The sequence below is a fragment of the Scyliorhinus torazame genome, chromosome 18, assembly GCF_047496885.1.
Source record: "Scyliorhinus torazame isolate Kashiwa2021f chromosome 18, sScyTor2.1, whole genome shotgun sequence".
Taxonomy (NCBI): Eukaryota; Metazoa; Chordata; class Chondrichthyes; order Carcharhiniformes; family Scyliorhinidae; genus Scyliorhinus; species Scyliorhinus torazame.
The window spans coordinates 69,843,777-69,863,330 of record NC_092724.1 but is presented as its reverse complement, the minus strand read 5'-3'; the positions used below and the strand labels follow the sequence as shown (position 1 = coordinate 69,863,330).

Here is a 19,554-nt window from a genome sequence, read left to right as displayed (position 1 = left end):
GCAGGGCTGCAGGAGAAGGAGAAGCAGAAGCGGATTTCCTTTACACAACCCCGTTAACCGTGACCCAATTACGGGACGTGTGGAAAAATTACACCATTTCTTCCCACTTCAGACCCCCACCAATTTTTCGCGAAAGTCAGACAACAGGCAACCATGTACGGCCTGGACGAAAAGGAGCAAGTGAAGTTCAGTTTTGAGCCTCGACCCTTCAGTCGTAGCAGCCCTTCCTGACCCACAGAATGTAGGAGGAGGCACACTCCAAGAGATGCATACAGAGATCCTTGGTGTGATCGGCTTTAACAGAGGAGACCCCGTAGAAGGCCTAAATAAGTGTAGGCAAAAGACGACAGAGCACCCCAAAGCGTTTGCTGGACTTTTGTGGCTTCACTTTACCGCAGTTTTTGGAGAGTTAGTCCGTGCCCATTTATTCCCAGATAATATGGCCAAATGAACCCGAATTCTAGTCTCCCACGCCACAGAAGCGGGACGAGAAGCTTGCGCAAATTATGACCCCACAGATGAGGCCCACAATGAAAAGTGGGTTTTGAAGAGATTGTCCCGCGCTTGGGAGCAATGAATTGCAGGCAAAACCGCATTTATAACACCCGAAGAGCAGGCAGAAATGAACCCAGTTAAAGCACACCAGAACCCCGCTTGCGTAAATGAGGACAGGAACAGCCAACCCCAGCCGAAACCTCAAGAATGCTATAATTGTGGACAGCTAGGACACTTTGCACGAAAGCGCAACGCGCCCCAGAAGCAGCAGAGAAACCAACCGACAGGCACCCTAAACAAGAATAGGGCAAAGCCGATCCATAGAGTTAGCGCCCGTTCAGAGAGTACAGACATGAATGGCACCGACTGACGGTGTTCGGGGCTCCCCAACTTGGGTCTGTGACACCCTTTGGGAAACGTCAGGTAGACCGGTAGGCAAGGTTCGGGGACAACCCGTGGAATTTCTTTGGGACACAGGAGGGTCCCGCACCACACTCAATTCCTCCACGATGTTCCAGCGAGGCACATGGCCCACAACAGACACCATTACACTCAGCGGCTTTACAGGCCATTTACAACAGGGACACATCACAGCCCCTATAGCAATACAGATAGGGAACATCGCAACCAAGCACCCCGTAGTTTTAGTTGATCTGCCCCAGACAGCAGAACATATCCTTGGGATCGATTTCATGAGCTCCCATAACCTTTCTTTTGATCCAGTTAACAAGTGTGTATGGAAAATGGCAAAGGCAGCACGAGCCCCCGCCACGCTCACAGTAGGAGAATACATAAATAGGATTAGCTCAGTAGGAGACTTCTGGTTTGACCCTCGAGCCATTAGTGCAGACAAACAGGTTAGGGCAGTCCTGCAGGAACACAAAGCAGCATTTGCACAGTGGCAGTTTGACTGGCTTTGTGAACATTATAGGTCCTGACCCTGAACCCCAGAAGCAGTACGGATTTCCCCAGGAAGCAGAGGGAGAAATCTCCAAAGTGATAGAGAGTTTGTTGGATCAAGGCTTACTCAGATCAGTAGCCTCCACAAACAACGCACCGATTTGGCCCATCAGGAAACCAGATGGATCATGGCGACTGACCATTGATTACCGGGAACTGAACAAAGTAACCCCAGCAGCAGCTCCCACTGTAGCCACGAGTCCCGAGACCATGCTCAAACAGAGATTCCAGTCAAATTTTTTTTCGGTTTTGGACACGAATAATGGCTTCTGGTCCATTCCATTGGCTAAAGCGTGCCAGTACAAATTCGCCTTTACATTCCAAGTGCAACAGTACACGTGGACGTGCCTTCCACAAGGCATCCACAACTCCCCCTCCATTTTTCACCGACAGCTGGCAAATGGATTAGCAAAATTTTCCCGCCCCGATTGTCTGGTCCAGTATGTAGACGACTTGTTACTACAGACAGACACAAAGGGAGAGCACATTTCACTTTTCGCCGAACTCCTAGCACTCCTAAAAGAAATTGGTTGCGAAGTCAACCACAAGAGGGCCCAGATTCTGAAAGAAAGAGTGATTTACTTGGGAACAGTGATCACTTATGGTAAATGCGAGATCGAGCACAAGAGAATTGACTCGATCATCAAATTGCCCCTTCCCCACAATGTCTCAGCCCTCCGGTCATTTTTAGAACTAGTTGGTTACTGCCGAAACCATATTGACGGTTTCGCCACTAAAGCAGCGCCCCTTTCCAAACTTTTCAAGAAGCAGGCACCTTGGGAATGGCTTCCACAGCATACAGATGCTGTGGATGCTTTAAAAAGAGCACTCAGCACAGCCCCCGCACTACAGGTCCCAGATCCACATTCCCCATGTGCTATCGAGGTAGCAAGCACCGACCGAACCCTTTCGACCGTGCTCCTCCAGGAACGCCATGACCAATTATGCCCCGTAGTATACGCCTCACGCGTGTTAGGCCCTGTGGAGCAAGGATTTTCTGCCTGTGAAAGGCACCTGTTCGCAGCTTTTTGGGCAGTACAATACTTCACCTACATTACAGGACTCAACCCCATCACCATCCTCACAGAACACACACCGACACAGCTATTGTTAGACGGCCGACTTAAACATGGCATTGTCAGCCAAATTCGCGCAGCCCGTTGGACCCTTCTTTTGCAGGGACGGGACATCATGGTAAAGAGAACCAAAACCCACACATTCCTTGCCGATAATCTGCAGTATGCAGGCATCCCTCACGAATGTGAGATCATCGCCACTAAACAGAACACAGGCCCATTTATTCCCAAAACACCCCCCAGGAAAACAGGTAGTACACCCCAAAGACCCCAGCCCACAGGCACGTGCGCACCCCGAAGGATTTAGGTGGATGGCTCATCCACAGTGTTAAATGGAGAGAGAATTACCGGTTGCGGAATATATGTAGACGACGCGCAGGGACGCGCCCTAGATGAGATTTCCTTAAAAGTTGCCAGGATGACTTGGGCTCGCAGGCAGCAGAGCTGGCAGCAATTGCATATATTGTAGACTACCCAGACTCGTTCCCGACCGGAGCAGACATCTACTTAAGACAGCTTGTACGTCTGTAATAGTTTGACAGAGTTCCTACCACTCTGGGAAACAAGAGGATTTGTTCCCGCGGACGGAAAACCCCTACCCTCTGCCCCATTACTCCGCCATATCTTAAGAGACAGCGAAGAATAGGAAATACGGCATAATTAAGGTTCGCAGTCATCACCATTCTCTCTCCCCCCCCCCGAAATGTTAAAGCAGACGCTCTAGCGAAGGCAGGATCCAGGCATGGTTATTTTTGGAACCGCCCCAAAAGCACCCCAGTACACGCAGTTCAGGTCTCACAGACCAACATTCAGGATTTAGCGAAGGCCCAGAAAGAGGACGAGAAACTCAGGGAAGTTTTAAAGGGAACCTTTCCGGCCCCGTCCGACAAGTTTAAAAACGTAATCACCACACACGACGGTGTGATTTTAAAGGATGGCATTTATATAGTTCCCAGCGAGGACAGGAGCCAGATCATTTGTCAGTTCCATGACAATCATGGACACCAAGGAATTGAACCCACCCTAGCCCACCTCAGACCGCTTTGCTGGTGGCCTGATTTAAAAATCGATGTCACACACTACGTAGCGAATTGTTTAAACTGTGCCCAGAACAATCCGGACAGATATGCTAAAAAGGCTCAACTTAGCCATACCCGCCCCGTTAATGGACCTTGGACAAATTTCCAGATAGATTATATAGGACCCCTACCCCCGTGCAGAAATGGTTACAAGTATGTGTTGGGGGTCATAGACACCTTCACAAAATGGGTGGAAGCATTTCCATCACAAACTAATACGGCCAAGACAACGGCTAAAATATTAACACACCACATCTTTACAAGATGGGGCCTCCCACGCAGAATAAAGTCTGACCAAGGCTCCCATTTCACCGGACGTGTAATGAAAAACGTCCTCACGATTTTCGGAATTAGAAAAAAGTTCCATATTGCATACCACCCCCAGTCAAGTGGTATTGTAGAACGAATGAATAGGACATTGAAAGCCATCCTCAGGAAAATAGTTCAGCAAAATAATAGTACCTGGGATTCAGTACTCCCATTTGCTTTGATGTTTTTAAGAAACACCGTATCTGAATCCACAGGTTACACCCCCCCCCACACCCTCATGACTGGGACGCCCCATGAAAGGCAGTGAGTACTTATTAGGACTGGATTTGGCCAGCCCCGCAGTTACAGCATGAAAATGCGGTTACACAACTAGTATAGAACATAAAGGCAGCCCAACTCGCCGCAGCAGTGAGACTTGGAACCAGGAAGAAACAAAGCAAGGCTTGTTTTGACAAAACAGTACACGCCACTGAGTTTACAGTAGGGCAACAAGTTATGCTTTCCCTTTACAACCCCAGTTCATTCCTTTCCCCCAAGTTTTCCGGACCGTACTCCAGTTCGGACAAAGTCAGCCCACCAGTATACAAAATAACCTATCCCAATGGTAAGTCTGCGTGGTTTCATATAAACCAGCTCAAGGCTTACGGCTCACAGAATAACCACACACACCACATCCTGCTCGCAGCAGCAGACGAGCACGACCCGCCCACAGATGACGTATTCCTACCGTCGCCCAACCACTCCAGCCCGTCCTCAGGCACGACTTCGCCTCTCCCTTCCCTCAACCGACAGCGACAGTGATAGCAATCACAATGAAGACAGCCACAGCACACCACGTTACGACTACATCCCTGCACCAGGCCCCACTCCCAGTGAATCTGAGCATTATTCTACCGACCTATTTGAAACCACTTATATCAAAGCCCCTGACCCAGACCCACCGCCCGCGATTACGGATTGAAGCATAGTAGCTCCAACCTCGACACACGATTCTGGCACCGAGACAATTCATTCAGGCTCATCCGGGATGATGAGATGGACCCCAATTCGCCCCACGCAGCTTTAGCACGGTTAATACAGACAAGAGTTTGGCAGCCGGAAGGTGATGGCTTATGAGCCTGACTCCCACCAAACCAATCCCTTTGCGACCCTGTTCGCTATTGAGCAATGAGGTGTCCAGATGATGCAGAAAAAGGAACCGCTGGAGAGATACGGTGTCCTTTCTGATGGAACCTGCACCATGTTTGTTGAATGTTTGTTCGTTAGTGTTATCGTTAAGTGTTGTGTGTAAACTCAGAAAGTTTTCACAGCCCCACGTCACCACTACTTTAACGCCCCCCGGCTGTTAATGGAACAATTTTGTCCCAGACAATAGTTCAGAGGAACTAGTTTGTCGACAGAACCCGACTCATAGTTGCTCTCCTAATTCGAGAGGCAGCCCCCCACGACAACCACATTCTTCCCCGTTCTTGCCAGTTGCTCAGGCAGTGGAAAAACGGCATTGGTCCCCGCCCTGCCTGAGGACCCCCCCTCTGGTCAGCTATGCTCGGGTAGAGCACATACAGCATTGATCATCGTCCTACCCGGGGATTCCACCCATTTCTTACCCGCCGCAGCCCATACGCACCCCATTTTGGCTCATTATGTCCGAAATTCTTTTGTTTGGTTTTGGCAACCCCTAGGTTGCTTCCCTATGCTATTTACATCCTCAAACACTGGGATGGTAAACCACACCGGCTGCGAGACGGCTCGCAGCACGGCATCATTTTTCTTAGATGTCTTGTCCAAATATTCGGTTTAAAACAAAAAAATGAGGGAGTCACAGATGGTGACCAATTATAGAGGGAAATTGGCAGTAAAGGACAGACAGACGAGATCTTAAGCAAGATAATAACCGAAATTATGCTTGTGTTCACAGAACTCCAGAAACCCAGGAACCCGAGGAAGACAAAGAAGTCCGACAAAGATAAAGACAGCCTTTGTGTTCACATGGATCTTAGCGGGATCCCTTCAGTTGCGCGCGGACGCTACCCCCCTGACCCCCTACCACACAAACCGGAAATGACTCTCACCCCGAGATAACACGGAACCCCGAGATAACTAGCCCAGCGACAGCTAGCAATACCCCGACCTGGTGTGATAGGTTTATCACCTGGTACTCACTCTCATATGTAGTCGAAGCACTCTTAGTGCTGGCGATACTTTGCAGTGTTGTGCAAACGTTTAGAGTCAGGAAATGGCGAAACAGAGCATATCGCTCTCGCACCCCGGTATACAGATTTAGGTCCCCCATTTTCAGAATTCACTAGACCCCCGAACCCATTGGGACTGATTAAAGAGCATCCATTTTGTTTAATGTATTCTGTGGAATAAAGAGATGTAAACCTCGGTGCCTGACTGCCAGGCCAGAGAAATTTGTGTGCTGCTATTTTGTACAGTTTAAGATGTATAGATTATTTTTGGATTGTTTGTATTTTTGGATTGTTTAAATGAGAATAGTTTATTGAGAATTGTTAAGAGGTTCCAGTTTTTTAATTTTTCTGTAATGCATGCTTGCTTCGCGTTGAGGATCACAAGGAGGAAGTGTAGCCATCTGGGATGGTCACGCCAGATTACAAAACGGGCACCCGCAAAGAATGCAGGGAAAATTGGACAATGCTAAGAAACAAGCAGGTGCAAGCTCTGTCTGTTGATTAGAACCTTAAAGGCTCAGACAGGACAGAAACTACCAAACGATTTACATACTAATGAGCCATCTCCGGGGACCAAAGGGAAACATTTAGATACATAATGTTAGGACAGACTCCCTGGCGCCAGAAGAAGCTAAGACAAAGCAGACCGACAGTCACCAGGACAGGCCCAGCAATCAGGGAACCACCCCTCCATTGGAGGAAAATCGATACAGATGATTGGGAAAGACCCAATTAGTTGAGGCCATGTTCAAGGCCCGCCCAAGAGCGCGAAGCCCTTTGCAGTATAAAAGGTATCACCCAAGGGAGAATCTTTCTCCTTTGGATTTGGCTCTCACCGAAGAGAGACCTGCCTAGCAGCTGCATCAGACCAAGTAAGTCCCAAGTCAACGCACGCTATGAGATAGACGCTCCTAGTTGCTACCCTGTAAACAGCTCAACCCAGCAGCCTCAGAACCGAGCAACGGCCATTGTTCCTCTGACTGAGTGGGCGCCCGAAGCTAAGTATAGGCTTTAGTAATAGTTGTAGTTTAGTTTGTAGAGTTTATGCATGAGTAGATTTGACTGTGTAAATAAATGAGCATTGCTTTTGAACTTAGTAACTGGTGTATCGAGTCAATGATCAGTATTCGGTTCTGAACCTTGTGGCGGTGTCGAAAGATACCTGGCGACTCTTGAGCAAACGTGATTAAATAGAGCCAAATTAAGAGCCAACCAAAAGTTAGCAACAAAACCACCTCATCCAGTATCGTTCCCATCCCCCACCATTCACACCTCTCGGGCCCATCGAAACCTGTTCATACAGGTTCCAATGACTGTGGCTCCTCCCCCCACCTTCACCAGCTAACATAAGTTTGATGTGGAGATGCCGGCGTTGGACTGGGGTGAGCACAGTACGAAGTCTTACAACACCAGGTTAAAGTCCAACAGGTTTGTTTCGATGTCACTAGCTTTCGGAGTGCTGCTCCTTCCTCAGGTGAATGGCTTCCTTCACCTGAGGAAGGAGCAGCGCTCCGAAAGCTAGTGACATCGAAACAAACCTGTTGGACTTTAACCTGGTGTTGTAAGACTTCGTACTGTAACATAAGTTTGCTAGCATGGCTGCCCCACACCCAACCCTTCCAAACTCCCAGCACAATCCAGTACAATAAGACCCTAATCTTCCAAAAAATCACAGATCCCCTCCAACGTCCCCAAAACATCCCAACCCATACAGATACAGTAAGAAGTCTTACAACACCAGGTTAAATCCAACAGGTTTATTTAGAATCACTAACTTTCGGAGTGCAGCCTCTTCATCAGGTGAGTCATGAAGGAGCTGCGTTCAGAAAGCTAGTGATTCGAAACAAAGCTGGTGGACTTTAACCTGGTGTTGTAAGACATCTCACTGTGATCACCACAGTCCAATGCCGGCAGCTCTGCATCACATATACAGATAGACTGCCATAAGGAGAAACAACAAAACAGAAAAAGAACAAAGAACAAATCCAAACTCAGTCCAGTCCCAAGACTTTCACCTTCACAAAACGCCTCCGCCACTGTCTCAAAATAATACTCCTATGCCATTATGCGTGAACCTCAGCTTCACCGGGTAGACCACACCAAACCGTACGTTGCGTTTATACAATGCCGCCTTCGCCCAACCAAAAGCCGCCAGTCGCCTCGCCAGCACCATTGTGAGGTCCTGGCATACTAGTATACCACTTCCTTCCTATATCCCATATCTCATTTAGCCTTCGCCCATCTCAGCACCTTCACCTTGTAACTGTGGAAACAGACGATTACAGCTCTTGTGGCTAATTCGCCTTCGGCCGGATTGACAGGTGGGCCCTATCCAACTCAGAGGGAGGATTCCTCCCCTTCCCCTTCAGCTTGGCAAACATCTCCACAAAGTACTCTGCCAGCCTCTGGCACTCCAGCCCCTCGGGTAAACCCACAATCCTCAAGTTCTGCCTTATTGACCTGTTCTCCAGGTCCTCCAATTTTGATCTCAGCCCGCAATTACACTCCACCACCTTCAGCAGTTCCTCACCCATCGAGATGAACTGGTCACTATGCTGCGACAATGATGGCAGTGCGGGAGCAAGGAGAGAAAATGAACAGGCTGGAGGAGGCAAAGTCTTTGCCAGAGCCTCTTTCATCGGGGCAAGGGTCTCAATCACTCACTCCTTGACCGAGGTCATCATCTCTGTCCGATGCATGTCAAAATGTTTTGTATACAGCCGCTCAAACTACACGGCCATCGTTTTCACTGTAATACGCAGGACTCCACCCGATGAGTCTTCTCCCGCTATCTTTCCTTCCGAGCTCATCATGCTTGACGGCGTACTCTCCATCACACCCTTTTCCCACCGGTTTTTGACATCTTTAAAGTAGCTTGGATTTCCCCGCAAATCCTCACATATACCTTTCCCCTGAAGTGGAGTGCAAAGGGCCAAAAAAACGATTCTGGCCAGAGCCACCAAACGAACAGCCTCCACCTACATGTTGCCACCGGAAACCCCCATCAGAAATATATCTATCTCCTCTTGAAACCATTTAATGACTCAAGACTCCACTGCACGATGAGACAGTGTGTTCCACAAATTCACCACCCTCTGCGAGAAGTAGTTCTTCCTCATCTCAGTCCTAAATCTACCGCCTCGCAACCTATATCTGTGGCCTCTTGTTCTACATTGCCCCACAAGGGGGAACCTTTGGTTTATGTTTACTTTATCAATCCCTTTTAGTATTTTATATACTTCAATCAGATCCCCTCTCACCCTTCTAAACTCCGTGAGTAGAAGACCAAACTGTTTATGTCTCCTCATACGTCAATCCTTTCATCCCCGGAATAAATCTGGTGAACCTCCTCTGAACTGAGACCACAACTGGATATAATACTCCAGATATGGTCTCACCAATACCCTATACAATAGCAACAACACTTCTCCATTTTTATACTCCAGTCCTTTTGCAATAAACGCTAACATTCCATTTGCCTTTTTAATTACATGCTGTACCTGCATATCGGCTTTCTGCGATTCATAAACGAAGACACCCAGATCCCTCTGCCCAGACGCATTTTGAATCTGCTTTCCATTTAGATAATAATTTGCCTTTCTATTTTTTCGGCCCAAATGGACATACTCACATTTATCCACATTAAATTGGATCAGTCTTTTATGCAGCACCTTGTCAAACGCCCTTTGGAAGTCTAGATATATCACATCCAGTTTTCCCATTATCCACTTGCTGGTTACATCCTCAAAGAACTCAATTAAATTTGTCAAGCATGACTTACCCTTCATAAAACCATGCTGATAATGGTGGATTGAGCTTTGTCCTTCCAAAGTCATTGTTTTGAACATTGTTCAGTCATTTCCTCCTTCATGATTGATTCCAGCAACTTCCCTACCACAGAGATCAAGCTAACCGGTCTGTAGTTTCCTGCTTTTTGCCTCTCTCCCTTTTTGAATAGGGGCGTCACATTAAATGAATTTGGGACCTTTCCAAAATCCAGGGAATTCTAAAATATCATAACCAATGCATCCACTATCTGCCATCTCCCTTAAACCCTAGGGTGTAGGCCATCAGGTCCCGGAGACTTATCTGCCTTTAATCCTATTAGTTTATTCAATGTCGTCTCGCTAGTGATCGTTATTGTACTGAGTTCCTCTGCATTAACTGCAATTTTTGTAAAGTTTTTATCCTCTACCGTGAAGACAGAGGCAAAATATTGGTTCAGTGACTCCACCTCGGTGTTCCCCATTCTTACTTCACCAGTATTGCCCTCTAAAGGACCAACATTTTCCTCTTTATTCACTTATAGAAGCTTTTGGTATCGGTGTTTATGCTTTCTGCTAATTCCCTTTCGTAGTTCATCTTAGCTATTTAGATTTTATTTCGGGCATACCTTAAAGTACTCCAAATTCTCCAGCTTACCACTAGCTTTTGCCTTTATGTCTTCCTTGACTTTCTTGTTTAGCCATTGAACGTTTTTCTCCCTTTTACAATTCCTCTTGCTCTCAGGAATATACTTTAATTGAGAGGTATGTAATATGTCCCTGAACATTTGCCAATGTATCTCAACTTTCCTACCTGAATTATTTGCGTCCAGTTACATGGGCCAACTCTTTCCTCAGGCCTGTATAATTACCTCTGTCCAACGCTAAAATGGCACCCGTCTTCTCCCGCTCAATCTGAATTTGAAATTCTAGCATGCTGCGATTATTCCTTCCAAGAGGATCTTTAACGACAGGACTATTTATCAACCCTTCTTCGTTACATAATGCTAAATCTAAAGTAGTCTGCTCCCTGGTTGGCTCCATAACATACTTCTCTAAGAAATAATCCCTCACACACACACACTATGAAATCTCCCTCGAGGCTACCCTTGCTAATTTGATTAATCCAGTCAACCCATAATTACCGTTGTGCCCTTCTCACAAGCCCTTATTATTTCTTGGTTTAATACTACGGCCCACTTTGGGAGCATCGCTCGGGGCCTGTAAATTACTCTTACCAAGCGTTTTTCATTTCCACCCAGATCAATTCAACATTTTGGCCCCTAGTGCCAGTATAATTTCTTAATACAGCCTTGATGTCATCTTTCACCCATAAAGGAACTCCACCTCCTGTTCCATTCTGTCTATCTTTTCTGAATACAAAGTACCCATAGACATTTAACTCCTAGTTCCGGTCCTCCTGCTATGTTTCAGTAATTCCCACCAAATCATACCCATTTGTCTCAATTTGTGCCATCAGCTCATTGACCTTATTCCGAATACTGCGCGCATTTAGGTATATTTAGGATTTTAAATATGTCCCACTGATTTGTCTTTTCCATAAGACCATAAGACATAGGAGTGGAAGTAAGGCCAGTCGGCCCATCGAGTCCACTCCACCATTCAATCATGGCTGATTTCAACTCCATTTACCTCTCTCGAGAAATCAAGAATTTATCAACTTCTGTCTTAAAGACACTCAACGTCCCGGCCTCCACCGACCTCTGCGGAAATGAATTCCACAGACCCACCACTCTCTGGCTGAAGAAATTTCTCCTCATCTCTGTTCTAAAGTGACTCCCTTTTATTCCAAGGCTGTGCCCCCGGGTCCTAGTCTCCCCTGCTAATGGAAACAACTTCCCTACGTCCACCCTATCTAAGCCATTCATTATCTTGTAAGTTTCTATTAGATCTCCCCTCAACCTCCTAAACTCCAATGAATATAATCCCAGGATCCTCAGACGTTCATCGTATGTTAGGCCTACCATTCCTGGGATCATCCGTGTGAATCTCCGCTGGACCCGCTCCAGTGCCAGTATGTCCTTCCTGAGGTGTGGGGCCCAAAATTGCTCACAGTATTCTAAATGGGGCCTAACTAATGCTTTATAAAGCTTCAGAAGTACATCCCTGCTTTTATATTCCAAGCCTCTTGAGATAAATGACAAGATAAATCCTTGCAGGATTTTCTTGTGCCCTACACTTTTCACATATTCTGATCTCCTTTATGAATCTCCAATAACAATTGGCCTTATCCCCAACTTTCAATCCCACAGTCACCTTATATTTTTAGATTTTACATTTCCTTTTTTGTCCGTAGGTAACTGCCATTCACCTGATGAAGGAGCTGTACTCCGAAAGCTAGTGATTCCAAATAAACCTGTTGGACATTAACCTGGTGTTGTAAGACTTCTTACTGTGCCCACCCCAGTCAAACGCCACAATCTCCACTGCATAGGTAAGGGGACAAAAGGGCAGCAGTGTCAGTCTCTGCAATTGTCCAATAGGTTTAAGGTTCTTTCAGTTTGTTTCAGTGACAGTGGGGGCTGCAGGGAGGATGAACTTACTGACCATGGCACTGTGGTACAGGAAGCCATTTGGGGGGTGGGGAGTGCATAAGAATGTAGTGGTAGTAGGGGACAGTGAGGGGGATTGACACATTTTCTGTATAAAGGAGCCAGAGTCCAAATGGCGGTGTTGCCTGCCCAGTGCCAGGGGTTGGGACATCTGCTCCAGACTGGAGTGAAACTGCTGTGGGAAGGGGAGGATGCCATTGTCCGTTTAGATATCAACAACAGGAGGTGAGAGTGACTGCTCTTGACACCAAGGCAGCATTTGAGCGAATATGGCATCAAGGAGCCCTAGCTAAACTGGAGTCAATGGGAATCAAGGGGGAAACTCTCTGCTGGTTGGAATCATATCTGCTACAAAAGGATGATGGTTGCGGTGATTGGAGGTCAATCATCTCAACTACAGGACATCACTGCAGCAGTTCCTCAGGGTAGTGTCCTAGGCCCAGCCATCTTCAGCTGCTTCATCAATGACCTCCCTTCCATCATAAGGTCAGAAGTGGGGATATTTGCAGATGACTGCACAATGTTCAACACCATTCGTGACTCCTCAGATAATGAAGCAATCCATGTCTGAATGCAGCAAGACCTGGACAATATCCAGGCTTCAGCTGACAAGTGGCAAGTTACATTCGTACCACACAAGTGCCAGACAAAGACAATCTCCTACAAGAGAGTATACCATCACCCCATGACATTCAATGGCATTACCATCACTGAATCCCCCACAATCAACAACCTGGAGGTTACCCTTGATCAGAAACTGAACTGGACTAGCCACATTAATATGGTGGCTACCAGGGCAAGTCAAAGATTAGGAATCCTACAGCGAATAACTCACCTCCTGACCCTACCCCCCCAAAGCCTGTCCAGCATCTGCAAGGCACAAGTGAGGACTGCAATGCAATACTCTCCACTTGCCTGAAGGAGTGCAGCTCCACCAACACTCAAGAAGCTTGACACCATCTATTGCTCCCCCTTCCTCAAACAGTTAAACACTGCATCACCGATGAACAATGGCAGCCATGTGTACCATCTACAAGGTGCACTGCAGTAACTCACCAAGGTTCCTCAGACAACACCTTCCAAACCCAAGACTACTACCATGTAGAAGGACAAGATCAGCAGATAACCTGGGAACCCCACCATCTGGAGGTTCCCCTCCAAGTCACCCACCACCCTGACTTGGAAATATATTGCCGTTCTTTCACTGTCACTGGGGCAACATCCTGGAACTCCCACCCTTAACAGCACAGCGGGTGTACCTACACCTCAAGGGCTGCAGCGGTTCAAGAAGGCAATTGACCACCATCTTCTGAAGATCAACGAGGGATGGGCAATAAATGTTGGCAAACATCCTGTAAATGAATTTTTTAAAAAAAGAATGAGGAAAGAGGTTTTGAATAGAGTTTGTGGAGTAGGCACTAAAACAGCAAAACCTCCAAGGTTATAACACCTGGATTATTACTGGAGCCAGGTGAAAATTGGAATAGGGTACATTAAATTAAAGAGACAAATACATGGCTCAAAGACTGATGTGAAGAAATAGGTTTTGATTTGTGGGGTACGTACATCAGTACTGGGCAAAGTGGAGACTGTACAGTTGGAATGGGCTACATCTAAAACGTGCTGGGACTATTGTTCTTACAAATTGTATAGAGAGGGCTTTAAACGAAACCGGGAGCATAGGGATGGTTCTGGAGATGGGATACAGAGGCTTACAAAGCAAAAGGATGCGCCAGCATTGCAAGGCAGCTATTTAGATAATGATACCCAGTGTGTGACAGGAAGGGACAGGGTGTAAAATTAAAAAAAAAATAAAAAAAATCAGCAAATAGGGTCACTAAAGGGTAAAAAAGCAAAATTAATGGCTCTTAATGCGCATAGCATGCAGCACATATGATCTTATAGCCATTTCAGAGACATGGTTCCAAGGAGATCATAGCTGGGAACTAAATATTCAAGGGTCTGTGAATTTTCGTGAGGACAGGTAGGAAGGAAAGGGTTGTGGGGTAGCTTTGTTCGTACAAGCTGGAATAAATACAATAGTAAGAAGTTTTCCCCCCCCCCCCCATAAATTTAGAGTACCCAATTCTTTTTTTCCATCAATTAAGGGACAATTTAGTGTGGACAATCTACCTACAATGCACATCTTTGGATTGTGGGGATGAGACCCACGCAGACATGGGGAGAATGTGCAAACTCCACATGAACAGTGACCCGGTGCCAGGATCGAATTCAGGTCGTTGGCGCCATGAGACTGCAGTGCTAAACTATTGTGCCACTGTGCCGCTTTAAGGGGAAGACGACACTGGTGGGAGTCATCTATAGGCCACCTAACAGTATGACAGAATAAATCAGGAAATGTGAGGGCCTACAAAATAGGAAGTACATTAATCAGGGGTGGCTTTAATCTTCATGTGGATTGGGAAAATCAAATTGGCAGAGGTCCAACAAGGAAGAAGTCATAGTGTATTTGGGACAGTTCCCTAGAACAATATGTTGTGGATGCAACCAGGGATCAGGCTAGTTTAGATTTAAGTCATGTGTAATGAGGCAGGTTTATCATAAAATTTACAGTGCAGAAGGAGGCCATTCGGCCCATCGAGTCTGTACCGGTTTAATTCAGAGTAAAAGATTGGAATCAGTGACCATAATATGATTGAATTTAGCCTTCAGTTTGAGTGAGAGATAATTGGGTCAGAAACAACTATGCTACACTTAAATAAGGGTCATTACAAAATAATTAGGGCAGAGTTGGCTGGAGTGGACAGAGAAAGGAGTTTAGCAGAAAATCAGCAAAGGCAGACACTTATGAAAATAGTTAATGCCTCACAACAAAGATATATCCCAATGGGGAAGAAGGATTTTAAGAAGGGGGTCAATTCGACCATGGTTAACAAAGGAAGTGAAGAATTGTATTAAACTGAAAGAAAAACATATAATGCAGCAAAGATTACAGGTAAACCAGAGGATTGGAAAAATTTTAAAAAGCAACAAAAGATGAGCAAAAACAATAGAGTGAGAAGATAACCTATGATGGTAAACAAGTAATATAAAAACAGACAAGGGTCTGTGACTTTTCATGAGGACAGATACACTGGCAGTAATCTTTCACAAATCTTTAAATTCTGGAAAAGTCCCAGAGGACTGGAAAACTGCCAATGCAACAAACACCCTTATTCAAAATGGGAGACAAAAAAAAAAAAAAAAAAAACAGGTAACTATAGGCCAATTATCTCATTATAAAAGATGCAATAGCAGAACATTTAGAAATACATAATATAATCAAGCAGAGTCAGCATGCCTTCATGAAGGGGAAATAAATCCTCGTGTCTGCATGGGTTTCACCCCCACAACCTAAAGATGTGCTGGTTAGGTGGATTGGCCATGCTAAATTGCCTCTTAATTGGAAAAGAAAATAATTGGGTACTCTAAATTTATTTGAAAAAAATGAGGGGAAATAATGCCTGACAAATTTATTAGAATTCTTCGAGGTGCTAACAAGCAGGATAGATAAAGGGGAAGCAGTACATATAATATACTTGGATTTCCAAAAAGTATTTGTTAAGGTACCGCATAAAAGGTTACTTAATAAGGTAAGAGCCCATGGTGTTGGGGGTAGTATATTTGCATGGATAGAAGGTTGGCTAACTAAAAGGAGACAGAAAGTTGGGAATAGCGGGGCATTTTCAGAATGGCAACCTGTAACTAGTGGAGAGCCACAGCGTTGGGGCCACAATTATTTACAATATATATTAATAACTTGGACAAGGGAAGTGAATGTACTATTGCCAAGTTTTAGGATGACACAAAAATAGGTGGAAAGGCAAGAGTTGAGGATGACACAAATAATCTACAGAGGGATATAGACAGTTGAATGAGTGGGCAAAAACTTGGCAGATGGAGTATAATATAAGAAAATGTGAAGTTCTGCACTTTGGGAAGAAGAATAAAGCAGCTGAATATTATTTCAATGGAGAAAGACTGCAGAAAGATGCAGCACAGAGGGATTTGGGGGTCCTTGTGCTGTATAAATCACATAAACCGAAGATGCAGCACAGTGGGATTTGGGGGCCCTTGTGCATAAATCACATAAACCTAGCATGTAAGTTTAGCAGGTAATAGAGAAGGCAAATGGAATGTTAGCCTTTACTTCCAATGGGAATGGAGTATAAAAATAGCAAAGTCTTGCTGAAACTATACAAAACGCTAGTTAGGCTACACCTGGAATATTTTTGGTCCCCTTATCTAAGTAAAGATATACTGGCATTAGAGGTAGTCCAGAGAAGGTTCATTCGGTTAATTCCAGGTATGGAGTGACTTTTGTATGAGAGGTTGAGCCTGTACTCATTAGAGTTGAAAAGAATGAGGGGTAACTTTATTGAGGCATATAGGATTCTCAGAGGTCTTGACCGGGTAGGTGCTGAGAGGTTGTTTCCTCCTTGTGGAAGAGTCTAGGTACAGAGGGCATAATCTCAGAGTAAAGACAAAGATCAGGAGAAACTTCTTCTTTCAGAGGGTAATGAATCTGTGAATTCCTTAACCCAGAGGGCTGCAGAGGCTGGGTCATTATGTATAGTCATAAGGGAATCAAGGGTTATGGGGATAAGGTGGGAAAGTGGAGTTGAGGGTTATCACATCAGAGCAGTCATGACCTCACTGAATGGCAGAGCAGATTTGATGGGCTGAATGGCCTATTTCTGCTCTAACACATGAATTATGTCACTTCACTATTATCTCAATACTATACACAAAAGTCTACTGCTGGGGGGCCTTTGATTTTCAGTTTAACTAGTGACATCAATTTATTTACATATACCTCCCATTAAATGATGATTCAAATAAATTATTTTTATGTATGTGTGTGTAAGAGGAGGGGTTACAATATGAACACAATTATTTTTGCACATTTGTTTCAAGATATTTATGCTCTCTAGCACTGCTGTCTACGGCGCTGAGGACCCAGGTTCGATCCCGGCCCCGTGTCGCTGTCTGTGTGGAGTTTGCACATTCTCCCCGTGTCTGCATGGGTTTCACCCCCATAACCCAAAGATGGCAGATTAGGTGGATTGGCCATGCTAAATTGCCCCTTAATTGAAAAAAAATAATTGGGTACTCTGAATTTAAAAGATATTTATGCTCTCAATCTTCAATCCATATTCTGATCAAGAGACTAGTTGAATAGGTTTTGGATTTGCTGTTCCCCTGCTAAGTGCCAAGGCAGATATTTTCACTTTTAGCAATGTCCCTGAATCATAACTTCAAAATGGGATTACTTTCAACTTCTAGCATCAGTCTCATTCTAGTAAATCTGAAAAGGTTGCCAAAGTGCAAGAGAACCATAGGAATGGATCACTCCAAATGTGATGGTTGCATTCTATTAGAAACTTCTGGGTAGGTCGTATTTGTGCATATTCATGTAGATTAATAATAATAATCTTTATTCGTGCCACAAGTAGGCTTACAATTAACACTGCAATGAAGTTACTGTGAAAAGCCCGTAGTCACCACATTCTGGCGCCTGTTTGGGTACACACAGGGAGAATTCAGAATGTCCAATTCACCTAACAGGTGAAAAGTCTTTCGGGGCTTGTGGGAGGAAACTGGAGCACCTGGAGGAAACCCACGCAGACACGGGAAGAACGTGCAGACTCCGCACACAATGACCCAAGCTGGTATCGAACCTGGGACCCTGGCGCTGTGAAGCAACAGTGCTAACCACTGTGCTACCGTGCCGCCAGGTGCTGAATAAAAATATATCAAATTAAACGCATTTATGTACAGTAGCAAATATTCCAGCCTTGAAAGCACATCGGATAACGTGTTTCTTTGCAAGAACAGGAGTGTCATATCGTGTTATGCACACCAATTATTCTGCTGAGGTATAATAGCGTTCCTTGAAGTCTAAAACTTCTAAATAGTGCAAAATCGTAGTTTGGTCAGGAAATGTTGCAAATTGGAATGTACCCTTCAGTTTCAGATCACAACTCAGCACCCTGTATTTTAAGGTAATTACAGATGTTATAATCAATATAAAATTCTTAAAGGTAGATTTATGTTAAATATATTACCTTATCTGATGGTAATATAAAAATTATATTCCCTTAATGCACGTTTATATACACCTTTTAATGTAATAATTTTTTCACTTAAATTACAAAAATTCAAACAAATTATCTGGTTAATCACATTTGCTGTCCATGAAGTTTGAATTCACAGCACAGACAGTACTCTTCAAAGCTTAGTCATATGTGGTTTAAATATAAATACTTTACTTTTGTGTTCCAGAATATGATCAACCATTCGTCTTTTGTGTTTGGTGTAATAAAGGCACATAGGACAACGCAACATGCCAGATTCTCTCTCAGTTGAAGTCAGGCCAAAGTCTTCCTTAAAGAAAAGTGCACTCTTCTTTTCACTTCCTGCCATAGCACTACTTTCTTCAAAGGTAATTTTATCGATCATCCTTGTAGAGCAATTCTTATCACCGACAGTGAGTTCACATACTTCCGCATGCTGAGAAAGAGCATTCCTGAAAATAATTCAGAGGAAATAAACATTGTGTTGGTAAATAAAACTTGAGGCCCTAATTATATATTTTTTTAAATTTCCAATTTTATTTTTTGCTAGATTGGTGTTTGTGGTGGCTTGAGACAGTACTACGTAGATGGTAATAATCAAGAACAAAGTGTTGATTGGCAACTAACAAGGATAACTTTTGTACAGGCACAGAGTTGCTAATATAGACATTAACACTCTGGCTCCCAGGTTCACTCTGAGTGGAATCCCACTCCCAGGATCTGCACTAATCCCTCATTGGTTGGGGTTCCTAACGTCCCGCGCGATAGAGCCCGAACCAGTCACATGGATCGGGAGGGCACACCCCTTAAAAGGGCTGCAATGCCACACCCGCCCCCACACAGTCCCTCAATTAACATATGTATAAACAAGCTATGTACAATAATTATATACAATATAATGGACAGTACAGTAGCATAGTGGTTAGCACAGTTGCTTCACAGCTCCAGGGTCCCAGGTTCGATTCCTGGCTGGGTCACTGTCTGTGTGGTCGGTCTGCACATTTTCCCCGTGTGTGCGTGGGTTTCCTCCGGGTGCTCCGATTTCCTCCCACAGTCCAAGGATGTGTG

At 45.0% G+C, this 19,554-nt stretch overlaps 1 protein-coding gene across 3 annotated transcripts in view; it reads right to left on the bottom strand.

Annotated features, from left to right (window-relative positions):
• LOC140395284 (uncharacterized) overlaps positions 1-19,554 on the bottom strand; it is a 238,102-nt gene that overhangs the window by 54,921 nt on the left and 163,627 nt on the right. For all 3 annotated transcript variants that reach the window (XM_072482859.1, XM_072482857.1, XM_072482858.1), the window contains one exon: positions 18,682-18,938. In XM_072482859.1, coding sequence (XP_072338960.1) covers positions 18,682-18,938 — 257 coding nt within the window. The remainder of the gene's footprint in view (positions 1-18,681; positions 18,939-19,554) is intronic.